Source organism: Balaenoptera physalus (assembly GCF_965194825.1).
Source record: "Balaenoptera physalus genome assembly, chromosome: 7".
Taxonomy (NCBI): domain Eukaryota; kingdom Metazoa; phylum Chordata; class Mammalia; order Artiodactyla; family Balaenopteridae; genus Balaenoptera; species Balaenoptera physalus.
The window spans coordinates 112,183,723-112,209,637 of NC_138886.1; the positions used below are offsets into that span (position 1 = coordinate 112,183,723).

At 48.2% G+C, this 25,915-nt stretch overlaps 1 protein-coding gene across 7 annotated transcripts in view; it reads left to right on the forward strand.

The window, feature by feature from the left end:
- Positions 1 to 25,915, forward strand: part of PTK2B (protein tyrosine kinase 2 beta) — a 130,390-nt gene that overhangs the window by 86,070 nt on the left and 18,405 nt on the right. For 5 of the 7 annotated variants that reach the window (XM_082468845.1, XM_082468844.1, XM_082468848.1 and 2 more), the window contains 16 exons: positions 7,911 to 8,089; positions 8,622 to 8,709; positions 9,899 to 9,978; positions 18,337 to 18,399; positions 18,602 to 18,656; positions 19,102 to 19,242; positions 19,673 to 19,747; positions 20,353 to 20,454; positions 21,198 to 21,333; positions 21,862 to 21,901; positions 22,331 to 22,377; positions 23,280 to 23,330; positions 23,885 to 23,982; positions 24,728 to 24,812; positions 25,041 to 25,141; positions 25,382 to 25,497. In XM_082468845.1, the coding sequence (XP_082324971.1) occupies positions 7,911 to 8,089; positions 8,622 to 8,709; positions 9,899 to 9,978; positions 18,337 to 18,399; positions 18,602 to 18,656; positions 19,102 to 19,242; positions 19,673 to 19,747; positions 20,353 to 20,454; positions 21,198 to 21,333; positions 21,862 to 21,901; positions 22,331 to 22,377; positions 23,280 to 23,330; positions 23,885 to 23,982; positions 24,728 to 24,812; positions 25,041 to 25,141; positions 25,382 to 25,497 (1,457 nt within the window). The remainder of the gene's footprint in view (positions 1 to 7,910; positions 8,090 to 8,621; positions 8,710 to 9,898; positions 9,979 to 18,336; positions 18,400 to 18,601; positions 18,657 to 19,101; positions 19,243 to 19,672; positions 19,748 to 20,352; positions 20,455 to 21,197; positions 21,334 to 21,861; positions 21,902 to 22,330; positions 22,378 to 23,279; positions 23,331 to 23,884; positions 23,983 to 24,727; positions 24,813 to 25,040; positions 25,142 to 25,381; positions 25,498 to 25,915) is intronic. The other 2 variants (XM_082468849.1, XM_082468847.1) reach the window with 1 other exon arrangement.

Sequence of the window (25,915 nt, forward strand, 5' to 3'; positions counted from 1 at the left end):
AATTGATAAAATGAAGACAGCTTTTTTTTTTTTCTTTTCTGTCATGTTACATATGGCAATTTTGTGAGTAGGTAAATATCTTATACTGTTGTTTTTAAAAGCGATTTATTCATAGAGAAAGAAATATGGAACTCATTAATGACGAATTGTGAGCCGTGGGTGGAGGGCTTGTTTTGCTGCTCCCACCATTTGCGTGAGAAGCTTTGTAAATATGAGAGAAGAGGCAATGAAGTGTGAGGGAAAGCCAGGGCTGATGCAGAAGCCTCCACGGGGAGATCATGTCAAACCTTAAAGTTTTTTCTTTTAAACTGATTTCCCAGCCCACTCTGGGGCCCCCGCCACTTAAGCTGCTTTCCTCCTCTCACCCCCTGAATAGAAGCTTCTTGAGGAGAGGGCTCTGCGTGAGCTCTGGGGCTCCTGCTACACTTTGCAGAATGCATACGTCATAGGTAGTTGCTGATGGTTGGAATGAAGGAACCGTCTGCAGCTTCACAGGACAAGGGCAGGGAACAGCAGGAAGGAGGCTGTGGCTCGGGGAGCTTGTCATCCTGCTAGAAGTACATGTCAGAACGGGGTTCGCAGCCTGGGCTTGGGTGACTCCAAAGTTAGTGCTCTTTGTATGTCACCTGTGGTTGTCAACTTTGCCTCTCCCCAGGTATGCCTGGAGGATGGACACACTTTGCAGTGAAGTTCTGACCCAGTGCAATTGGGGAGCCAGCGCAGACTTCACAGGTTGAGGACACAGTCCTCCACAAGACACCCTTCCTCGGAGTTCCCAGGCTACCCACACTTCTGACCAACTGGCTAAAAATTTAGGGGCCCCCACTACCTCGGTTTCAATAATTTGCTAGAATGACTCACAAAACTCAGGCCAATTAAAATTTTATTATAAAGGATACAAATAGGAACCAGCCAAATGAAGAGACACATAGGGTGAGTTCTAGGAGGGTCCTAAACATGAAGTTTCTGTGTTCTTAGAACATGTCACCCTCCAGCTAGCATTACCATCCAGGCAGCTCCCCCCAGCTTTAGTGTCTAGAGTTTTTATTGGGGTTTAATGATGTAGACATACTTGATTGATTGATTGACTGTTGGTTGATTGGGTCATTGGCCATGTAATCTGACTCAATATCCAGCCCTCCTCGTCTCCCTGGATGCCAGGCTGATATCATGTGACTCAAAGCTCCAGACCTCTAATCACATGGTTGATCTTTCCAACAAGGCCAGCCCTCATCATGAGACTTCCTAAGGGCCCACCATGAGTTACCTCATCACCATAAACCTTGGTGGTGAGGTTTGGTCCAAGGTACCCATCAGGAACAATAAAGACACTCATCACTTAGGAAATTCCAAGCATTCAGAGGCTCCCTTCCCAGAAGCAAGGACAAAGACCAGCCAAGTTCTTTCCTATACAACATCCTGTCATCAGTAACCAGCAGGGTGACGGCGATGGTGGGTGGAGTAGCCATTTGGTAAAGCTCCATCTCCCCAGGAACTTCAGGTTTTCTCCTCCAGGAAGAAGCTCCCCTGCAACCCAATAAAAAGTCCGTTCAGTACCAGGCAGCCTCCCAAGAATGCATTTCACGTTTAGAAAATCCCCAGATTCTTCCTTACCTGAAACTGAAATCAATCTTCCTTTGAAAAATCCGTTGGATGAAGAGTCTCTTAATGAATTTCCACCCCAAGGATCTAGAGTTAACCTTATCCCAACATCCCTACAACAGAAATTGGTTGCTTTTTAGCAGGAAACCTAGACAAAATTTTGCATAAATTATGCCCTGGAGAGTTTCACAAACCACAGAGCCAAGAGCTGGATTCAGTCAGGCCCCTCTCAGAGACTCTGAGTGGAAGAGAAGCTGAAAAGCCCCATCTAGCCTGGCAAAAATTTTATTTGTCCATTTGATATGGTGCCTTTACTTCTCATATGGCTGGGAGTCTCCCTCACCAGAGTGTCTCTTCATTTTGAAATTATTTCAAACTTATAAAAAAAAGTTGAAAAAACAGTCCAAAGAACTCCCATATCACCTTCACCCAGATTCCCCAATTGTTCAGATGTATCGTTTGCCATATGCAGTAGCTCTATCTCTTGATAAACACACATACAATATGCCCACTGTCATTATTCTCTTTCTGAATTATTTGCAAGCAAGTTGCAGCGATACTGCTCCATCACTGAAAAGACTCCAGTGTTTAATTCTCCACACAAGGACACTCTCCTACAGAGCTATACTGCGACCATCTAAATCAGGAAATCGCCATTGCTGCAAACAGCTCTACCCTCCGAAACACAGAGCCCATTCAGATTTTACCAACTGTACCTACAATGTCTCTTTTTCCTGTCTGGTCCAGGAACACACATTGCATTGCGTTGTCATATCTCTTTGGTCTCCTCCAATCTGGAAGAGTTTCTCAGTCTGAAAGAGTACAGGCCTTTTATTCTATCAATCTCTGAGGAGACCCCTCACCCAGGTCTCATGACTAGACTCATCATGAACTCTTAGCAGGGATAGCTCAGAAATGATGCTATACCCTTCTCAGTGTATCAAGGTGGGAGGCATGTCCTGTTTACCTTGTTCTAACGCTGGTGATGTTAACTTTGATGACCTGGTCATTTGTGTCTGCCAGGGTTTCCTTTGTATTTGATTAGTGTCTGAAAGGAGATACACTAAGACCGTGTCAATGTCCTATTCATCATCAGACCTCCACCCTCCAGCTTTATCATCCATTGATGAACCAACCGACACTGAGTTTGTTGCCAAATGGTGGTTTTCTATTTCCATCCTTCCTTCTACATTTACTAGTTAGCAATCTCCTGGAAAGAAGAGCATCCTCTTCTCCCCCATTTATTTATCTATCTGTCCTAGATTCTATTTTATTCAGTGGATGCAATCCATTCCTACCATTATAGACTTCAATGCTTAGGTTCTCCCAGACTTGGCCCGTGCCAGCCCCTTTAAACTGATACTGCTTCCTTGTTATATGTCCCCAACATTCTCTAAACACTTCCTTTTTTCTAGCACAAAAAGATATTCCAGGCTCATCTTGTACCTTCTTTGCCCCAGCCCTGGAATCAGCCATTTCTCCAAGGAACACTAGATCCATTTAGTGGAGAAGGATATTTGGAAAGTAAGACTGGGTGCTTGGTATGCACTTGACTATCAGGGTGTCATTGGTCCTAGGCTTTCTCAGTAAACAAACCTCTCTCTCTCTCTCTCTCTCACTCTCTCTCTCACCAATGCTTTTAATTCCAGTTCCTCGCCTAAGGTTCCTCTCTATTCTTCCTTTCTCTATATTTCAAATACTTTCTCCAACGGTAAGAAACCTATTTCCCATTATCCTCAATATATTGACTCCTTTGCTCAATCCACCTGTATGTAACCAATTTCCTAACCACTCCAGACCTCTCCACCCCTGGCCCCACCTCCTCCTTTGATCCGCTCCTGGCTCTGCAGCCACTGCCAACCCCTCAGCCTCACTACTTTGACCCCTGGGCAAACCACCACCTCCAAGGGAAAGAAGAAAGAAAAGGAGATAAAAAGGTAGCAGAAGAGGAAAGCAGAGTTTTGTTTTGTATTTCCAATCTTTCTTTGTTTTTACAAAAGCACCAGAATCTATAAGAGATTGCTGTGTTAAAATAATGCTAAGGTTTTTTGAGTGTTTACCTTGCGCCAAGTTCTGTCTTAAGGGGTTTTATCTAATTTAATCCGCGTAAGACCATTAAAAATAGATACTGCTATTTTCTCCATGTCACAGATGAGAACACTGAATGCAAAGAGCTTAAATATGTTGTCCAAGGAAAACTAGCTACGTGGTGGTGGGTGGATGGAGCACTTGTAGAAGTTTGACACCAGGGCTTGTACTTCTGGCTATTGCTGTGTTGCATGATGGCTGCCTGTGACTTGAAGAGAGCTCTCTGCTCCCCAGCCCTTTCCCATCTGCAGAGAAGACAGATTTGTTCATTAACATACTACATAGATTTCAAAAATGGTGTCGCTTGGCTGGACTAATCTTCCCACATAGAATAATGATAAAATCTGGACAAAATAAAAAATCAAATTCTCTTGAAGATTCTGGAGAGAGACCACAGCAAAGCAGAAGGAAAATCTGCTCTTGAGAGCTGAACTGCAAAGAACGAAATCTGCAAATTTGTGGCTTTTGCCTAATGGCACTTTCCAATCTGGGAGGGGCTAGAGGGGCAGAAAGCAGCAGCCTTACAGGTTTGAGGTGTCAGAGGATAGAACTTGGGGCTGGCAGCGTAGCCAGAAGATTGAGGAAAGTCCTGGAAAACAGGGAGCCACAGAGAGGGTGAATACCAAAATAGAAATTTTAATTTAATTTTTTTTTAATTTACAGAAGTATCAAATAAATTTAACAAAAGAATAAATTAGGAATAAATTTAACAAAAGACCTGTACAACGTATATACTAGGAACTACAAATCATTGCTGGCAAACATTAAAGACGAGCAAAATAAGTGGAAAGATATACCATGTGTGAGGATTGGAAGACTCAGTGCTGTTAAGATGCCAATTCTCCCTCGCTAAGCTATAGATGTAACACAGTCTCAATCATAATTCAGCAAACATTTTAAATAGAAAGTGACAAACTGATTCAAAAATGTATATGGAAATGCAGAGACCCAGAATAGCACAATAATCTTGGGGAGGAAATGGTGGAAGGCTTACGCTGTTTGACTTCAAGATCTCCTCGAAAGCTACAGTAATGCAGACAGCGTGGTGCTGGCATAGTGTAGACACAGATCAATAGAACAGAACTGAGAGTCCAGAAATAGACCTAAACTTATATGGCCAATTGATTTTGACAAAGACAGCAAAATAATTCAGTTGGGAAATGAAGGTCAACAACCAATTTTGAATAACCATAGATCTTTATGAGAGAAAAAAATGTATTTTGACCCCTACCTCACACCATACACAAAAGTTAATTCAATATCAATCACAGAGCTAAAGGTGAAAGTTAAAACTATGAAGCTTATAAAAGAAAAGAGAATATCTTCATGATTTGGAGGCAGGCAAAAATTTCTTAGACAGGATGCAAAAAGCACTAATCATAAAAGAACATTTTGATAAATGAGACTTTATCAAAAGATGCTGTTAAGGAAATAAATAACAGGCACAGTACAGACCTAGAGAAGATATTCATAAAACATATACAATGTACTTTTAGCTAGAATGTATAAGGATCTCCTACTTCAATAAACACACACACACACACTCACACCGAAACAAAGTGGGCAAAGAATTTAAACAAGTACTTCACAAAGGAAGACATATTAATGGTCAATAAGCAGATGAAAAAGTGCTCAATATTGTTAGTCACCAGGAAAATGCAAATTAAAAGCTCAATGAGATTCTATGCATACTCACTAAAATGACTAATATTAAAAATACTTATATAACACCAAATGTTGGTAAGGAGGTGGTGTAATGGAAATCTCATATATCACAGTGGAAATATAAAATAGAATAATCTTGGCAATTTCTTATAAAGTTAAACATTTATCTACCTTTGACCTAGTCATTCCTCTCCTAGGTATTTGTCCAAAGGAAATGACAGCATACATACACAAAAAGACTTGTACATTAATGTTCATAGTAATTTTATTTACAATAGCCAAAAATGAGAAATAGCCCAGGTGTTTAGCAACAGGGGAGTGAATAATATATGCTAAGTGATTCCATTTATATGAAGTTCTACAACAGGCGAAACTAAGTAAAAGTGGGAGGAAAAAAATCATTGCCTAGAATTGGAGGTGGGAATGTGCATGAAGTTTGACTGAAAAGGGATATGAGGGAACTTTCTGGGGATCTGGAAATCTCTTAATTGGTATGTGGGTTGCACAGGTGTATTCATGTGTCAAATTGTATAGCTAAAATTTGCGTGTTTAAATTAATATAAATTTCACTGTAAAAGAAGAACTGTAAAAATTGATAATAGTTGAGTGATGGTTAGGGAGTAGATGGTGTTGTAGAAGAAGCAAGAATGGCTGAATGTTAGTAATTGTTGAAGCTGGGCGATGTGTACATGGGGGTTTATTACACTATTCTACTGACTTCTGTTTTCTTCGTATATATTTGAAATTTTCAATAATCACAGGGGTCCCAGTTCTGGGGAAATCAGACTTGAGTTATATAAGTTTTAACTTGGGTAGGGAAGTCTCTAAGTTTAAAAACACCAGAGCCTGGGACTCCAGTTTGGGAGTCTGTATGGAACTGACATGGGGGCTCTGGATGGCCAAGTGGACAGAGAAGTACAGAGGGTGGGTGGCAAGAGAAATGGGTGGAAATAATGACAAAATGGTCAACTCCACAGTCTTGAACTCTTCCTCTTGTCTGTGTCCCTCTCACTGTAGGTACCATTGATCACAGCCTTCTTCCTCATTCCAGGACCGAAGTTCTGATTCCTGTGCTGATTTGTTACCGCAGTTAACATCTGCATTTCGTGCCTCAGTTTCCATCTCAGAGCAATACTTGACTGCTCTGATGGGCATTTGCTTTCCTAATGGGGAAGGGATTTTTCAAGCTTAGAGTCTTTTAGCTTCACAACTCCATGGAGTTAAAGTGGGCTGACAGGAGGCAGAACTGGACTAAGACATGTGGGTGCACAGGCTGAAGAAGAATTTGGTGTTCTTTCAAAACAGTATTTTTTAAATATTAGTTGGACATTTTATTAGTGAAAATAAGAAGAAACTGATTTTCTTCTAAGAAAAATGGTATACCTTTCTTTTTGTTCCAATTAAGGAATTGATTATATTTGATTTACTACATTAGACAACTTCTTGGGAGATGTAACAAAAACATAAAATTTAAATAATCCGGGGTCACTGTTCTTCCTGATCAGACAGCAACCCACCCTGCATTGTTCTGCCTTCGGGCTGGTTGTATATAGGCTAGGTGGCATGCGTTGCAAAGGTACTCAACAGAGATTAGACAGTGCTTGTGAGTTTTTTAATTTGCCTTTGAGGGTACTTTTTGCTCCATCAGGAGTGGGCTTGATTCACCAGTTATGCATGGAACCACATGAGAAACCTGAGTTAAAGTGAAACCAATGTGATTTCAGAACTAGACGGGACCTTATAGATGATGGGTTTCCAGGCAGCTGCCAGCGTATCCCCTCTTAATCCAGCTCTGGCTCTAGGCCAGGAAGCTATGGCATCAGGTTGTGGGGCAGGTTGGCTTCTGGTCAAGAAAGCAGGAATAAGGAGAGCACCTAATTTCTTGTCAACACTCTATTTCCAGTGGCCATGCTTCTTGTGTGGGAATTGTGCCATTTAATCTTTAATGCAAGTCCTGTCCTTCTATCTTGCCCAGCCCACCTTCCCATTAAGCAGCTTGGTCTAGTACAAGTCCTCAGAGTCCAGTGGCTCAGGGTTCAAGATCCCAGCTTAATTCCATGAGCTGTGTGACCTCCCTCAGTTTCCTCATCCGCCAAATGGGGATGTGACACCTGCTCCCCTGTGTTGCACAGATTCAATGAAACAATGCATGTACGGTGCCCAGAAGTGCCTACTGCAGACGCTCAGTAATGCTGGCTGAATTGGGAACCATTCAGAGGGTCCTTCTTACACAGCGGATGCTTGGTTTGATTGGTTTGGTTGGAATGAAATACAGAAGCACAAAATCCATGTTCTTTGCCTCACTGCATTTTCCCCTTGGCTTCTCCTGTCTCCTCTCAGTTCCTCCATCTCTGTGTCATTTTGCCAACTTGCCCATTCATCACGTAGAGCCTACTGTGTACCACGCCTTGCACTAAGTGCTAGCGAATCAGTGATGAATAAAACGTTAAGTCGGAATCCCACCCTAGAGAATCACACCTCCAGGGCCTGCATGAGGACTGTGGGGGCCTAGCAGGGGCACCCCTGAGTCATGCCCCCTCTCTTCTCCTCTGTAGGAGGTCATCACCTCCATCCTGCTGAGCGGGCGGATCGGGCCCAACATCCAGCTGGCAGACTGCTACGGGCTGAGGCTGAAGCACATGAAGTCGGATGAGATCCACTGGCTGCACCCGCAGATGACGGTGGGCGAGGTGCAGGACAAGTACGAGTGTCTACACATGGAAGCTGAGTGGAGGTAGGAGAGGAGCCCTGTGCTCCTAAATGGGGGGGGGGCGGTAAGTGAGGAGTGGGGAGACCCTGGGAGGTCCTTTCTTGGAGCACTTCCCAACCTCTGAGAATATTCTAGAACATTGCAGTGGCATGTTAGGTTGGTCCTTCTGCAGCGTCCAATGCATGTGTTTGTTAAGAGCTAGTATGGGCTCACAGCACATCCCAAGACAGACATCTAGGCACAGCCCTAAACAGGATGCCGTTGGCACTATGGAGAAGGAAGAACAGAAGTGCAGGGAAGAGGGAGAGCCAGGCCAAGGGCTGGTCTGTGAACCTAAGGTAAACAGCTGCCATCAGAGGGAGAAGATGGAGAGTCAGGACCAGCACTGACCACCATGCGCTGGCCAGCCACCCCTCTGTCCTTCATGGTCCTCCAACCAACCACAGAGAAAGGAAAGAGGAGCAAGTCCTGAATGGGAGGCCAGGAGCTCCACGGGCAGCCCCTGGTATGACCAGCTTCCCTGTGTCAACCAGAGAGTCTGAATTTCCTGTCCCAGGTATGACCTTCAAATCCGCTACCTGCCAGAGGACTTCATGGAGAGCCTGAAAGAAGACAGGACCACACTGCTGTATTTTTACCAACAGGTAAAAGTATTTTATCTTGTGGTCCCCATGGTCATATGACCATCCTCTCCTGGAGAGATGGAAAGACAAAGCTTAGATTTTGGAGGTCCCATTCCAGGAAACTTCTCTCGGGGACATTCCTTGGTCCCTGGTCAGCTGTCCAACCCTGCTTCCTTCACAGCTAAGGGTTGGCTAACCCCACCCCGTAGGCACAGCCTCTCTTGGGCTTTCCTAGTGGCTTTTCCTAGTGCCCAGGAGACCTGGCTGGGGAAGCAGGCAGAGCAGGTCCAAAGAGGAGGCAATAGTCTTAGCACACAGGCTCGGCCGTCTGACACACCTGGTATCTACCCAGCTGTACCGCTTCCTAACCCGGTATCCCTCGGGACTTAATTTACCTGCACGAGGCTGTTTCTTCTTCTGTAAAATTGGGATGATAGTAAGAATACCTACTTTACAGGGCTCATGTGAAGGCCTAATGATAGCATTAGCAGTGTGCTGGTAAACCAGCTCTCTGATTTGTAGCACTTGCCAATTTCCATGGTGTAAATACTCCCATCATGGTCTATTTCAAACTACCAATATTTCAACCAGCTTGCGAGATTTTGGAAAACGTAATAACTGGCTTCCATGAGCTCTTTAGAGCTGCTCACCACACCCCTGGCTATAATGCACATGACGTGCCCAGAACGGGACCCGGCAGGGAGTGAGTGCCGGGTACAGGGAGTTGCCCTCGTTGTTTTCTGCCTGGCCTTAGCCCCCTCCTACACCTCCCTCCTGGTTCACTAGAGACCAAGCCAGACTTTTCTTCTACAGTGGATGACATCTGTCACCACTTACCAACAAGGCTTTGGATAAATTACTGAGTCCTCCCCAAATCCCCAGCATCCTTATCTCCAAAATGAGGAGTGGGAGAGGGGAGCCTGAACTTCCTGCCTCGTGGATCCATGAAAGAATGTGCTGTGAAAGTGCTTCAGAAACTCGAGGGCCTCAGCCTGTGGGGGATCACCACTGCCCAGGGCTCTTCCTGAGTCTCCCCTTCCTGCTATTTATCTCCTGCTACGCATTTGTGCATAGCTGGGGGTGGGGGTGAGAGGTAGCTCAGGGTGGCAGGATGGTGTTCAAAGCACCCACCATCTCCTGGGGCCCTGCTCATCTCAGGGCAACAGGGAACAAGGGCGGGAGTCTGAACTTTGGCCTTTCTCCCTGCCAGCTCCGCAATGACTACATGCAACGCTATGCCAGCAAGGTCAGCGAGGGCATGGCCCTGCAGCTGGGCTGTCTGGAGCTCAGGTATGTGGCCTCAAGGCCTCTCCAGAGTGGGTGCCTGCACCTCCCCTCCTGTACTGGGCTCTTGGCCAGCTGGGACTTTCCTCCAGTGTGGGAAGCAAGAGTGGGTATGTGAGAGCTGGAAAGGGACGAGTTGTGGCCGACAGAGGGTAAGGCCCCGAGGTGCTCAGCGTCTGGTCGTTGGGAGAGAGGTGCCAGCTCCCTCTGTGGTTGGTGTCCCCTATCTTCCTTTGGCTGCCACTGCTCTTGCCTCCAGTTTGCCTGCTTCTTAAGTGTACCTGCCATCCAAGTGATCCAGTAAACGTTTCTTTGAGCACTAGGCAAGTTTCTGGGAGATATTCGAACGCTGGGATTCCATCTGTATCATTCACTGCTGTACCCCCAGCTCCAGTAGGTGCTAATAGATACGGACAAAGTTAGTAAATCATCCGGGGAGGCCCATAAACTTACAGTGTTTGGGAGGTGACAAGTGTGTCTACAATTGATCATAATACAGCAGAATGAAATAAGCACCAAATAGACATACATATAGGAGCCAGTAATCCTGCCCGAGGACATCAGGAAGAGGGGATGTGAACTGGTCCAGGAAGCAAGAGAACGATTTCCATCGGTAGATACTGGGGGGAACTGGGAGGTGGGGAAGGGTGCATTCTGGGCTCAGGGACCAGTGGCAGGAAAAGAGCATACTGGAGGACCGTGGGAGATGAGCTTAGGGAGGTGAGTTGGGGTCGATGGTGGAAGACTTTGAATGACAGTATAAGAAATAAACCTTATTCTTGGCTGTTGGGAGCACTGGGGGCAGAGGGGGAGGATGTTAAGACCGTGCTCTAGCACTTTCTCAACCAAAGCAACACCATTCACTTTCACCATCCACCAGTATCCATGACCCATTCTGCCCTCTCATCACCTTTTCTGTACTCCTTGTCTGTCCTAGAACAGTGGTTCTGAAATCTGGTTGCAGATCATAATCATCTGGGACCTCATTAAATTAGACATTCCCTAACCCCACCCTTGGAAACTCTGGTTTAGTAGATGTGCTTTTTTAAAAAAATTTATTTATTTATTCATTCATTCATTCATTTATTTATTTATTTGGCTGCGTTGGGTCTTCGTTGCTGTGCGCGGGCTTTTCATTGTGGTGGCTTCTCTTGTTGCGGAGCGCAGGCTCTAAGCATGCGGACTTCAGTAGTTGTGGCTCGCAGGCTCTAGAGCACAGGCTCAGTAGTTGTGGCGCACGGGCTTAGTTGCTCCGCAGCATGTGGGATCTTCCCGGACCAGGGCTCAAACCCGTGTCCCCTGCGTTGGCAGGCAGATTCTTAACCACTGCGCCACCAGGGAAGTCCCAGGACATGCGTTTTTGACAAGTCCTCCGGATGATTTAGAGACAGTTAGCCTCGTATGAGGTGACGGTTCCAGGGTGAGTCTTGCCCTATCTGTGACCTTAAAGGTATAGAGAATAGGACTCTGCTGCTGCTTCTGCTAAGTTGGGGGGCATCGAGGAATTCTGGCTCCCATCCTGGGTATCAGAGAGAGTGCTGAGGTGTCCCCCAGGGAGAGCCGTGGGAAGGGGGGCTTCTGAAACTGTTGGCATCTGTGACAGAATAGGTCAAGGACAGCCTCGGAGGGCTCCTTCTTGCTTTCCTACTTGGTGGCTGTCTCAGCAAGCCAGGGAGCACAAGGGTCCCCTGCACAGAGGAAGTCTGCACCCCTGATGCCAGTTGGAAGACAGACCACCTCGCCGCAGTTGGCAGTGGTCCTGGGAGTTGCGTGCTGCTGGTTCGGGGGCTCTCCGTGAAGTTTACCTTATTACGTGTGCCATTTATGCCTTCCAAGACCATCACAGCATTGCAACTTACACACGCCTATCTTCTCCTCTGAAATTAGACAACTCAGAAAAGCCCACCTTTACCTTTTTGTTTGTGGATCTCATACCCAGAACTCCAGTGTCACTTTGAGACTCTGATCACTGAAGTCACTATCAAAATATCATCACTTAGTAGTAAAATAGCAGTGTAGAGAAGACCCGTGAGCATTCTAGTTCATGTTCTTCTTTCCTCGAATCACTCCCAAACTATTATTGGTTGTAATAATAATGACTATTATTATTTAGCACCGGGCACTGGGCTAAATACACTGGAGGACAAAGCGCGCCAACTGACGTAGCTCCATTTATAGTCTTATAAGGAGTGGATAGTCTCTTGGTGTTGGCTATCTTATCAACTCAGGATTATTCCAAAACCCATGCTTGTTTTACGACAGAGATGTATTATTTCACATCTCCCCTAGCCTGATGAGCAGAGCCAGGTAAATGTTCCTATTCTTATGGGCTGACCTTTGAGATACAACTTATATATTCGGGAAAGGATATGGAAAACACCTATTTTGTAAACTTCATAGATTTTCAAGCCTCTAATTTTTAAAGTTGAATACAAAGCTATCCATTATCAAGGACTATTTTAAAGTCAAGTTATGACTATTTCTCACCAAGAGAGACAGATACACTTCTGAAAATCAGGCCATAATGCAGAATTTTCCAAGGCTGTGATTTTTTTTCCTGAAAAGGTTCCAGAGTGCAGTCTACCTACAGATCATGGGCAAAAGTCCTATTAACATTGTTGTGTCACCTGCCTACTGATAATATAGTGTCTCCAGAAAAAAAAAAAAGTGTATTCTTTCCTAGCTTAAACAAGAAGTATGGTATATGCACAAGATATGAGATTACCAAGATGAACCCTCAATGGACTCAATTCGTAGCAAGGAGCCATTGGGCATAATGTTGAAGAGCAAAGGGTCTGAAGCTGGGCTGCCTGAATTTGCATGCTGGGTCTTCCACTTGCTGGGCAAGTTACTTCATCTCTCTGAGCCTCAGTTCCTTCATCTGTAAAATGGGAAGGATGATAATGGTAGCAACCCTACAGGGTTGTTATGAGGAATAAATGAGTTAACATACTTAAAGTAGTTAGAACAGTGATAGAGACAGAAGTATTCACTAGCTATTCATCATTTGTACTAATTAATTTTTTCTCTTTACCTTTATTTTGTTGTTTATTTACTTTAGTTGACTTTATTTTTTGGAACAGTTTTAGGTTCACAGGAAAATTGAGTGGAGAGTACAGAGAGTTCCCATAAACCCCTGTCCCCATCAACATCCGCCACCAGCATGGTTCATTCGTTACAACTGATGAACCTACTTTTACACATGATGATTACTCGAAACCCATAGTTTACCCTAGGGTTCACTCTTGGTATTGTACATTCTGTGAGTTTTGACAAGTGTACAGTGACAATGTATCTACCATTACGGTATCTTAAAGAACAGTTTCACTGCCCTAAAAATCCCCTGTGCTCCCTATTCCTCCCTCCCTCCCCTCCCAACCCCTGAAAACCACTCATCTTTTACTGTCGTTATATTTGGCCTTTTCCAGAATGTCATGTAGTTGGAATCATACTTAATTAATTTTTTTTGTTGATTTACTGGAAGTGCTTTATAAATGCCAAATATTTTCTCTAAATATCCCCCTATGAATTAAAGTGTGAAATTCATGGCTCACATGCTAGAGTACCCTCCCAGTTTGAGGAACCAAATAGCCTCCCCCTCACCAGAGACATCCAGGACTATTGTCCCCTCCCAGCAGAGCCCCAGAACACTCTGACCTAAAAACTCAGAGTGAATGTGTAACCCAACAGTAGTTAGGTAGTAACGGATAATAAGTAAAGATTAGAGAAAGAACACTCAGCTTGTTTCAAAAGGCATTTTATCTCATAGTTGATTTATAAATGTTGGCGGTGAGTTAATATTTCTGTTGCTTTTCTTTACTCTCTGATGTCCTTACCTGAGTATCAGTCAGGGACCTGTGCCAGCCCGGAGGCCCTGCTGCCCACCTGGTGTTTGCCAGTCACAGTGGCGGCCCAGGCTGCGGAGAACCAGCCAGGCACTAGAGGGTACTCCTAGCAGGTGCAGCCTCATTCAAGGATGGCAGTCGGGGCGGGTTGGGGATCGCTGACAGCAGCTGAGACGGGGCTCAGCACAGAGGATTGGGAAGATCAGTCTCAGGCGAGAGGGTACATCTGATGAGGGGTGGTGACTGCTTCTCCCGGACATCCCAGTGATGTTCCAATGCTCCAAACATTAGGGACACAGATCACAGCACACTTGAGTGACTGGGCACCGTTGTCCAAAGTTACACAATAAATGCTCTTTAGTGCATGAGAGAAGGGCCATCAGTGATACAGGCAGTAAGCTGGGTTTCTAGAGATTGGGATGGTGTAGATGTGTTATCTTCCTTTTTCCTAATAAAAAAGTTTTCCACTCACCACTTCCTTAATCATTCTAAAATTGCTATTATTGTTCATGCTTTTTAATTCCTTGGTGTTCATTTCCAGATTTGTTCACCTTTCCATTTAGCCAACCCCATTTTTTTTTTTTTTTTACTAAGGCTTATTTAAATACCCCAGTCCTCAGGATTCTTTCATCCATCCCTAGTCTCAAAACTCATTCATTCATTCATTCGTTATTGTAAACCAGGAGTGATATTAACAGACCGCTGTCACCTGGGACTGGGAAGCAGATGTCACCCCCTCCGTGGGTAGTGCATCCCCTCTGTCTGGAATACTCGCCTGGTACCCCTTTTCAGCCTGATAAACTATTCCTTGTTCTGGCAGCTTTAGAAAATGCACTGAGCCAGGGTTGCCCGCTTGCCCTCTACATTCATAGAAAACCTCAGAGCACATCTGAGAAATGTTGGCAATAAGCAATGTGGCCCTGGGCTCTTCCTGCAGAGCCACCTCAAGGGTCTCTCCACCTCGAAACCTTCCCCTTGCCTATGCCCACCCCACCCGTCCTACCCTGCAGGGATCTGCCATACTTATGCGGCAGGCACCGAGTGGTTCACATCCGCTAGTCTGAAATCTATCAAACCCTGGAACTCAGGGTTGGTGCCGCCTTCACCTGGCACACGATGAGAGCACAGTATGTATTTGAATGAATGGATAACCCTGAAAGATCTCAATTCCTCTTCTCTGGTGGACACGTGCTAACATTTATTCTGTTAGAGTTACATAACTGCGTGCAGCAAGCCAATTCGTTCAGTTACCTGGGAGTACATTTTGCAGCTCACTCACCCCAGGAGGAAATGCGGGTGTCTGTGCTGCCTGTCGTGGAAGCCGCACAGGCGTGCTCTGAGCTTTCCTATGAATGCGGACAGCCGCAGGGAACACTGGCCCAGAAAACTTTCTAAAGCTGCCATGACTGACTGGAAATTTTGGATCTCAACTGCAAGTGCCTTCAGGTGGAAGTAGGAGGAAAATGATCTTCCATCCAGGGGAGAACCCTGGATAAGTTCCTCGTGCCCTATAACTGAATGTCATCCCTGCTCACCTGCTGTCTGATTTCCAGAGTGCAGATCTGCCCTTACTCAGCTAGAACACACCTCCAGCATCTACAGTCCCGCTCTGTCAGGCACCCGGTAGGAAGAAGCGGGGTTAGGGAAGAGCCACTCTTTCTAGTTTCCCAAGTTCTCCCCTTGGATCAGGCTCCCAGGGGTTCCCAGCCTCAGCAAGAAGGACATTTGGGGCTGGATAATTCCTTGTTGTAGGGGCCATCCTATGCATTGTAGTATATTTAGCTGCATCCCTGGCTTTTACACACTAGATGCTGGTAGGACCACCCCTCATCCCAACCAGCTGTGACTGAAAAAAGATCTCCAGACATTGACAAATGTTTCCAGGCTGGGGAGAGGGAGCAAAATTGCCTCTGGTTGAAAACCACTGAATTAGACCATTGGAAGGTCATACACTCAGACCACATTTAGTCAGGCCCTCCTACTCTCACATTTACTGAATTGTGCTTTAATGTTATATGACTGGTATTTACCAAAATTGCAGCAGGAGGAAAAAAACCATGAAATTGGCTTCACATTTTTTTGGTAAAATGAATGTTACGACTATTAGTTTTCTTTCAATCAGTGGTTTTTCGAACTTTTTAATTTACGAAATGCAGTCCTTGTTTTATGATTAATATTATCTCCTGATGAACTAAGCACTTGGTGGGGTTTTCTGTCCACTACCCTGGCTGCCAGGACAGCCACCCCAAGCCACAGATTGGCACATTTTTTTATCTCATTTACCTCATTGCCTGATTTCTTTCTAACTCTATTTTGTTTAAATATGTTTTAAAACTGTATCTTAGGGACTTCCCTGGTGGTCCAGTGGTTAGGACTCTGGGCTCCCAATGCAGGGGCACGGGTTCCATCCCTGGTCGGGGAACTGAGATGCTGCATGCCGCACAACACAGCCAAAAAAAACCCCAAAAAGAACAACAGCAACAAAAAACGAAAAAAAAAAAAACTGTATCCTTGCATCTTTTCTTAGAAGGAGATAGACTAGAAATACATTTCAATATTGTGAAATATAATTCAACAATATTTACTGAGCTGTCATTAAATATTATTACTCCTTGAAACTCATTTTAATGTACTCATCTTTGATTCTATAAGAGAAATTTTATATGAAACTTTTTATCTTTTGCTTTCCCTCCATTCCAACTGCTGGCATTTGAAATAACTGGCCCTGCCCCAACTGGAAAGAACCGCTTGTCTTCCTGTGCCCCTCTCACCACAGAGCCAATTTTTCTTTCTCATTCTTACTTTGCATCACTTTTTGTCATCTGAGTGAAGCGGTTGAAGTAATTGAGGACAATGCCCTGGTGTGTGTGTGTGTGTGCGCGCGCACGTGTGTGCATGTGTGTATGTGTGCGCGTGCGTGTGTGTGTGTTGGGGGCTATAAGAAGAGAGCGGACCATAATGAAGAGAGAAGTGATGATAAAAGAATTGCCTTCAAATATATGGCATCTAAGAAAGGATTAAAGTTAGTCTCCGTAGCTCCAGGGTCCTAATGAGAGGACGGGAAAGGAAAGAAGAACTTTCTACATAGGGGAAACGTGTAGAGGATGCCATCTCAGCAGGGAGTGAACCCAGAAAACTTGTGCATTACGATGGTTTGACTAATCTCACTGCCTTACATTTTTTTCAGGTAAAAAGGGTAATACCTGTTCAAGGTGGAGTATTTGGGACATGTAGAAAGGGGGAAAGAATGACTAAAATCATTTGAAATTTCATTAACCAGAGATAACCTCCATTAGCAGGGTAGATCCAGTCAGGTTTTTTCCAATGCATTTTTTTCTCTAAAATTGAGACCATAATTATTAAAAGATAACTACTTATCTTGATTGACAATATATTCAAAAATACCATTTATTAAAAATTGTTAAGGACATAGCACTACATGTTTTAAGTTTTTATTGGCGATCTCTTCTGTGATTTCATGCTTTAGATATTCTTCTCAATCCCATGATTTGGGAATATTTCCCTAGCTTTTCTTCTAGTTTTAAAATAGTTTCATTATTAACATTTCCCCCTTTAATCCATCTAGAATAAATATTTAGAATAAAGTACAAGGTGAGGATCTAACCTTACTCTTTTCTAAACACTGTGAATTATGTAAATTTATTGCTTTTGAATCATAAGTTGCTTGCCCCTCTCTGCTTATGGTATCTGTAGCTTAAAACTATTCCCAGATGTGCACAAGGACACCCGGGTTAAAGTAACACTGAGTTACTCTAATGTACAATCAAGAGTGGGACAATGTCTGCAACGGTTGAAGAAATTACTAGACACAGTGATCCAAGCAGGGAAGGGAGGATAACACAAATGGGGACATTGGCTATTTGATCTCCACTTAATTGTTATAAATACATAATACATAAAAAAATCTTCATCAAGACATACATTTTTAAGAGAAAATGGGACTTAAAGAATATGTATAACAAATTAATAGATGTCACCCCTGGTGGCAGGATTATGGATTATTTTTATTTTCATCTTCTGTTCCATAAATTCTAAAGTTTTCCTGTGTACTATTAATACATTTAACAATTATTTATATACACACATATACAGAGATAGCAAATGAGGGAAAAGGAAATCACAAAGGGAACCCAAAGCCTAAAGGTGGAGGTAGGTGTTCCTTAGCTGATAGGTCAAGTGTTGGCAGCCTTGGGTCATTTATTTTTAGAGGCCACTGGTGGAAGCACCATCTTCTTCCTCTGCCCAACAACTGTGTAGTCCCAGATCTGGGCCCCCCAGAGCACAGCTGGAGTCTTCTAGGAAGGAAATTTGTGGGTTTTCCTTTTCTTCATGGTTTTCTAAATATCGAATTTTTTGACTCTCCTAACTTTTCCCTCCCAGTGGTTCCCACATCGGGCAGGGGAGGGGGCTTCTAGGCCAACGTGTGGGCATTGGGTGACCCCGCTCCGATGGCCCCATTCCCCAGCCATCAGCCTCTCCCTGGCTTCTCTCTCTCCAGGCGGTTCTTCAAGGACATGCCCCACAACGCACTGGACAAAAAGTCCAACTTCGAGCTCCTGGAGTAAGTCCTGGGACCGGCCCCAGCCTCTCCTCCCTTCCTTTCCTCCTGCCCTGCTCTTCCTGCCACCCCATACGCCCCCTCATCCCCAGACCACAGCCAGGAAGGACCTGTCTCCCTGGTTCTCTCCTTTCCCTGATTGCCCAGAAGTCCTGGGTTGGGGATGAAGGGGAGTCAAATGCTGCTTTCCTCCCCCTTCTTTCAGGAAAGAAGTGGGGCTGGACCTGTTTTTCCCAAAGCAGATGCAGGAGAACTTAAAGGTGAGGAAACCAGTGGGTGAGGAGCTCAGAAAGGCTCCCTGTGTGCCTCCTTTGTGTCCCCCTAGGACTAGAGCTAAAGGGATGGGGCTGGAGGTAGTCGGGGAAGCCAGGGGTCTGCACTGCCTTGGACCATCCGGACATAGGACCGCTCCATGCATCCAGCGGGCCCTTTCCATGGCTGGGAATCAGGAAACCTGGCTCTAGTTCCACATCAGAGGCCAATTAGCTTCGTGGCCTGAGCACTGGGGATGCCATCTCCCCTGCCTCCCTCCCAGGGCCGGGCCATGGTGAGCTCCCTTGAGACAACAGATGTGCACTTTAGGTAAGACATTACCACTGCCCTCGTGGCAGAGGCCTGGGGACCATCCTACAGCAGCAGGCAGGCTTGTGATGAGATCGTAAGGGAAGGAATCAGGCCCCGCTCACCCCTGGCCCTCTCCCCCAGCCCAAGCAATTCCGAAAGATGATCCAGCAGACGTTCCAGCAGTATGCCTCGCTCCGGGAGGAGGAGTGTGTCATGAAGTTCTTCAACACCCTTGCAGGCTTTGCCAGCATCGACCAGGAGACCTATCGCTGTGAACTCATTGTAATGCCACGCTCTCTTTATTCTCTCCCTGACCTGAATTCCAGGCCTCTCAGGCAAGGGGGCCATGAGGGCAACTTGGTGGGGGGGTGGGGGGAGGGGGGAGGGGGGCACAGGACGTGCCGAGAAGAGGCTTTGCTTGCTTGTAAGTTCTGTAGCATCAGGGCCTCCCTAATGTATCCGAAAATGCAACTAACGCTAAGCCACTTGCCTGATGAAGGGAACTGAAATCTTGGCTCCAGCTCTGGGAGGTGGGCAGTGCTGGCAGGGTCCTGGGAGGCGGGTAATCTGTATGGCGGGGTGCGGTTAGGATGGAAGGAGCTGGAGGTCCCGGGAGACAATGGCGCATGTCTAGCTTAGTGAGCTGTTTTCAGATTTCTGAAATATGGGAGGGCAGAGCTGGGGCAACAGCCCGTCTCTCCTTTGATTCCAGCAAGGATGGAACATTACTGTGGACCTGGTCATCGGCCCTAAAGGCATTCGCCAGCTGACAAGTCAAGATGCAAAGGTAGAGACAGGTGGGGGGGCAGGCCCCACCCAGCCCCAGGCAGAGCCGTCTTCCCCTTTCTGCTACCTTGTACCCTGGCCTGCCCCATTGGTTCTTCCTCCCCCATTGCTGAGAGCACAGAGGCCCTTGGTTATCAGTAGCTGTGGAGAGGGTGTTTGGGATAACAGCATGGGGCAGATGGTTCTTTAAATCCCTGTGACTGTCCCCTGCACAGAGGAGGGGGGCAGGGGTGGTTTAGCGGGGAGGGGATGAGGGAAGGACACTACTATGGTTCTTCTGGCTCAGATGAAAGAGTTGCTCTTTCAATGGCAAAATGGGGTAATCATGCCCCCGGGAGTCAGAAGGCCTGGGTCCAGCCCTGGCTCTACCACCAACTTGGCGTATGACCTTGGGCAAGCCCTGGCTCTCTCCAGGCTAATTGTTTTCTTCTGCAAGGGGCTTGGGCTAGATGATCCTCCTTAATCATTGTTGAGTCCCTCTTCATCCCCCTGAGAGACTCCAGTTCTCAGTTCTTTCTTGGGCCCCATCCCCACACCATACTGACCAATCTGCATGGCCTGATCCCAGGAATGGGATGGTCTGAAGGACCCCTTCTTTTCCCACAGCCCACCTGCCTGGCCGAGTTCAAGCAGATCAAGTCCATCAGGTGCCTCCCGCTGGAGGAGGGCCAGGCGGTACTGCAGCTAGGCATTGAAGGCGCCCCCCAGGTGAGCATCTCTGGGCACCCAGAAGCTTGGAAACATTGGGAACAGCTGCAGGCTGGGAGCTCCTGCTCAGGCCAGCCTGGCCGGGGCTTCCCTGACTGCTGAGATCTTGTTAAGAAAATGGCACCTAGTTCTTAGACGAGTTCTTAGGATGATGATAAATTAAAGAAACTATCTCAGGAAGCAACGTTATTGTTAAAAATGTCAAGAAAGAAGTTGTAGGAGATTGGGGGGGCGGGAGCGGGGAGCGGGGGTAAAGTGATCAGAAATCAAGGTATGGGTCAGAGGTCTAACTTTGAACAAGTGACAATGACTCAGAATCAAGGCCTTGGGGCCCCAGGGCTTTTTGTGGGTGGGAGAATCAGAGAGACCTCAGGCTGTGAACAGTTTGTCTATCTCTCCTTTCATCCGTCTGTCCCCTGCCCCACTCCTTCCCTCTTCCCTTCTCTCAGTTTCTGCTCTTGCATACTGAGCGCCTCCTAGGTACAAGGCATGTGCTATGCCCTGAAAGACCAGAATAAGCCAACCTGGAACTGCCTTCCTAGAGTGTAGGGTGGTCAGTTGGGAGAGGTGATGAGAGCGCCCTCTGGCGGCGGTGGGGAATGCAAGCTGAGCCCCAGGAGAGGGGCTGATGGCGTCGCGGCCGGGGGTGGGCGACAGAGTCCTGCAGTTTCTTCTCCAGTCCCTTGGGGTGGACTCTAGCCAAGGCTCTGGGGTCTCATCCTTGGCTGGTCTCTTCCCTGCAGTCCTTGTCCATCAAAACCTCCTCTCTGGCAGAGGCCGAGAACATGGCTGACCTCGTAGACGGTTACTGCCGGCTGCAGGGGGAGCACAAAGGCTCTCTCATCATTCGAGCCAAGAAAGGTGTGTTTCCACTTGAAGGTAAATTGGACCAACGGGCAGATGGCGGCACAGCTGAGCCAAACCCCCCCAGAGGCAGAGCGGGAGAAGCTAAACCATTGACTGATATGTGAATGAAGAGGCTTTGGAGGTGTGGGGTTGGGGCTCACCCAGCCCTGTTGGTTGCTCCCCGTGGTCCCATCCTGGGTCCTTGGCTACAGCCCTGGCCCCGCTGGCCAAGGGCGGCATGGGGGCTGGCTTCTAGAGGAGAGGATCTGTAGCCCCGGGAAAATCAAAGCTATTGCCAGAACATGGCTGGTCCCTCCTCTTTGGGGATGGAGTCAGAAAGCAGGGGTCAGGCTGGAACACTCGACAGTGGCAGAGGAAGCCTGAGAGTTTCTTCTACTAAAAAGATTCCAATTCAGGCCAGACTTCTACCCAGCTTCCACTCCGACTTTCAGGGGCCACAGAAAGGCGGGAGGGGTGTCCCTTGTGTTGGCCCCTAGGAGCACTGCACCCAGGACCCTGTGTCCCTGACTCCAGCTCCCCCTCCTCTTCCCTTCTCCCCAGATGGTGAGAAGCGGAACAGCCTGCCCCAGATCCCCACACTGTGAGTACACCTGGAAGGCGGGGAACTGGCCCCTCACTCAGCCTGTGTCTTCCCAGGAAAGGCAGAACAAACAGGGAGCCTCCCCACCATGGTTTCTGGTTTCTGGGCCCCAGGAGAAAATGCTGGAACCCCAGCATTTCACAAGTGGTGATTTTTCACCAGTAAATTTCTCCCAGAAAATTCATGCAGGGATATCCCTGTGTCCTAATGCCACCTGGCATCATCTTTAGTGGGGGGAGGGGGTGGTATTGTTGCTGTTCCCTCCCTCCTGCCCCCTGGCTGCCTGGGCCGTGCTCCCAGGTTATTGCCATAAGGACAGGCTGCTTCTCCAGGCAGGGTGGGTGGGAGAGAGGGGGCTGAGGCTGCCCTGGGGGAGCATTGCCAGGCTCTGAGCTCACTTGGCCCCTGCCCTCCCATCTCCCCCTATAGAAACCTGGAGGCTCGGCGACCCCATCTCTCAGAAAGTTGCAGCATAGGTAAGCCTGCCCATCTGGCGTCCTCTGCCTGCGCCCAGAGCCTCTCTTCTGCCTGCTCCTGTGACATCATCAAGTATTCCCTCAAAGTTGCAGAAAAATGAACTTCCCCCATGACTGCTCAATGATGGCTTAAAATATCATTAATCATAACAGTTAACCTATGTTGGGCAGCTAGTACAGGGCACCGTGTTTGTCTTGGTCAGCTCAGTCTCCAAAACAAAAACCACTGGCCCAGGAGCTTAAACAACAGATACTGATTTCTCACAGCTCTGGAGGCTGGAAGTCTAAGGTCAAGGTGCCAGCATGGCTGGGTCCTGGTGAGGGCTCTCTTCCTGGCTTGCAGACAGCCGCCTTCTGTGTGTCCTCACATGGTGGAGAGATGGAGAGATCTGGTCTCTCTTCCTCTTCTTCTAAGGACACTAATGCCATCATGGGGGCTCCACCCTCATGACCTCATCTAAACCTAATCACCCCCCAAAGGCCCCAGCTCCAAATACCATCACACTGGGGATCAGAGCTTCAACATAAGCATTTGGGGGGGGGACACAACATTCAGTTCATGACAGCATTAAATACATAATAGGTATGATTTTATTTAATCTTTGCATTCCCCAGAAACATTCATTTCACAGAAAGGGAAACAGATTAAAGGAGACGAACCAACTTGCCCCAAATAACAGCCGCGAGCAGCAGTGAGCAAGGACTCAGGCCGAGGTCCCTGGGCCCTGTGGCCACTCTGAAATGCAGGACAGGAGCCCAGTTCTTGTCTGGCTCCTCCCCACGCCCCTCCCGGTGATGTCAGCTTGGTTCCACTGACCTGCACGGGGGAGCCCCACACCTGGTTCCTGGTGGTGCCCCCTGAAGCATCTTGCCCATGGGGTGTCCTCCTTCTGTCATTCCAGAATCAGACATCTATGCAGAGATTCCCGACGAGACCCTGCGAAGACCAGGAGGTAGATCCCTGACCACCCCACCCCACCCCTGCACGTCAACCACAGCCAGGGCCCTGGCAAGTGACATTTGGGGACACATGTGACACCAAAGGGGGACTTTCTTTCCTTCCTTTGTCCTCTCCCACGTGTGCCTCAGACAAGGCCAAAGCTGAGTGAGGCATCTTTGATTTTGAAAGCGGAGAATATTGTTTATATCCCCACACCATCGAACTTTTGTGTGCCCTGGGGAGGGGGGGCGGAAGGAGCCTAAGCCTGTGGATATGGGACCCAGCCTTCAGAGGGAACAACTCTTCCCCTGTCTGAGACAATGAAACCTTCTAGATCCCCTTTCCCAGCCCAGCCCCTGGATCCTGGCTGAGGGGTTGGCGGGGGCTGGGGTGGGGGTCTGGTAACGCCTGGGCAGGAGGGGGCGGAGCCTGGTGTTAGAGCCTGCAGATGCCCAGCTGCCCAGGGACGCAGGTGCTCAGGTTCCCGGGGATGCAGATACTCGGATTCCCAGGGGTGCCAGCCGGTTTCTGCACTCCAGGACTGTCTTGCTTTCTCCACCTGTGCAGGCCCACAGTATGGCATTGCCCGGGAAGATGTGGTCCTGAATCGTATTCTTGGTGAAGGCTTTTTTGGGGAGGTCTACGAAGGTGTCTACACGAGTCACGTGAGTTCCAGACTCTTCCCTGACGCTCCTCCTCTGCTCTTCTGTAGAATGAGAAAGGAGCTCGAATACTGTAGAGGTGGAGGAGGCTGCCGTGGTGTGTGGGTCTTCCCCAACTTGGTCTTTGCAGTATTTATGAAATACGCAGGGAGTGATGAAAGCAAGAGTCATTTCCAAGAAAGGCAGCAATAGCCGGGATCCAAAGAGAGGCAGCACCTGCCGGGGGGTGACTGACTCTTGGTGCGAGAGCACAATGGGGAGGCGCCACGTAGTGCAGTTGTGAGAAAAGGAAGGGTGGGATCTGAGGCCGCCGGTGGGGCGGGACAAGGTTTGCCTTTGTGGCTGTGCTTCTACCAGGCCTGGGGGGAAAGCCAGAGCAGAGGAAAGGGGCAGCAAAAATGTAAAAACCAATGATAAAGAGAAAGAGACCAGGACGCCATGTCTGACAATGACCTTGCACGTGCCCCAAACAAGCCCGCTGACTTTGGGCAGATCACGTGGCCCCTCAGGCTCCATGTCTTCATCTGGACAGCCCAGGGCGCGAGGGATCTGATCTCGAAAGTTCTTCCAGTCCTGATCAGGAAGAAGGGGGTGGGGAGGGGGGGAGGGGAAGAGACAGAGGAAGAGCAGGCTTTGTAGAGACCCAGACGCCCAGACATCACCTGTTTCCCTGTGGGAAGACCGTGGGAACGCCGGGGAGGGAAGTGCTGGCCGGGACTGAGGGGCCCTGGACACACGCTCGTTGCAGAAAGGGGAGAAAATCAACGTGGCTGTAAAGACCTGCAAGAAAGACTGCACTCAGGAGAGCAAGGAGAAGTTCGTGAGTGAGGCAGGTAGGCGTCCCCGAGGAGGCCCCCAGACCAGGAGCTGGAAAAGGCCCCGAGACTGTGCAGACCCGGAGACAGGGAGGGCCCGGAGCGTGGGCCGGGAGGCCATGGACGGCGCTGGCGCCCACAGGGGAGGAGGGTTGCGCCGGTGTCTCCAGGTTGGACCAGCCAAGCCCGATTCTCACCTTGGACCTCAGAAGGGCTCGGGCCCGTCTCTCTCGCCGCCACTTGCAGTGATCATGAGGAACCTGGAGCACCGCCACGTCGTGAAGCTCATCGGCATAATTGAAGAGGAGCCCACCTGGATCATCATGGAACTGTACCCCTACGGGGAGGTGAGCTGGGGGGGCCGAGGAGGACCCTTCCATGACAGCTGGGCTGCAGGGGAGCAGGGCCTCGGGGGGCGGGGGGCGCGCTCAGAGCCAGGGGGCCCTTAGCTCCCAGCTGAAAGAGCCCAGAGGCCGTTTGGAGAGGAAGTTGCTAGACAGTCCTGCCAGCCTGGGCGTGCCCTCCCCCTCCCCCCAGCTCCATGCCCCGGCCGCGCAGGATCTCAGGGCGTCTTCCCCTTCGCGCAGCTGGGCCACTACCTGGAGCGAAACAAGAACTGCCTGAAGGTGCTCACTCTTGTCCTGTACTCGCTGCAGATCTGCAAGGCCATGGCCTACCTGGAGAGCATCAACTGTGTCCACAGGTGGGGCTCGGCGGGGGAGCCTGGAGAGGTTGGGGTCAAGCAGGGCTTCGTAGCCGCACAGAACAGGGGTGCAGGCCTGGCTTTGGTCCTGCCTGCGTGACACTGTGATCACCTTCTCGGAACCCATCTCCTCCTCTGAAGAGTAGAACAGCAATATGTTCCTCCCAGGATGGCTATTAAGAGGAAGTCTGAAGTCCGAGGTGCCTGCCTGTAACTCAGTGCTGTCTAGGCCGCCTCCCTGGGGGTCCAGGAAATCACTTCCCTGCTTGCTCCTCGCTTGCTCTCCTCCAGCAGTCCCATTTGGTGGCACCTGGCCAGGCAGGAGAGACTGGGTCCTGGCAGCGCTGGTATGATCTTGGGGTCGGGGCCCTGCCAGCCCAAGTGGCTGGCACTGCCCTGGTCCCCGGCACCTCCAGGC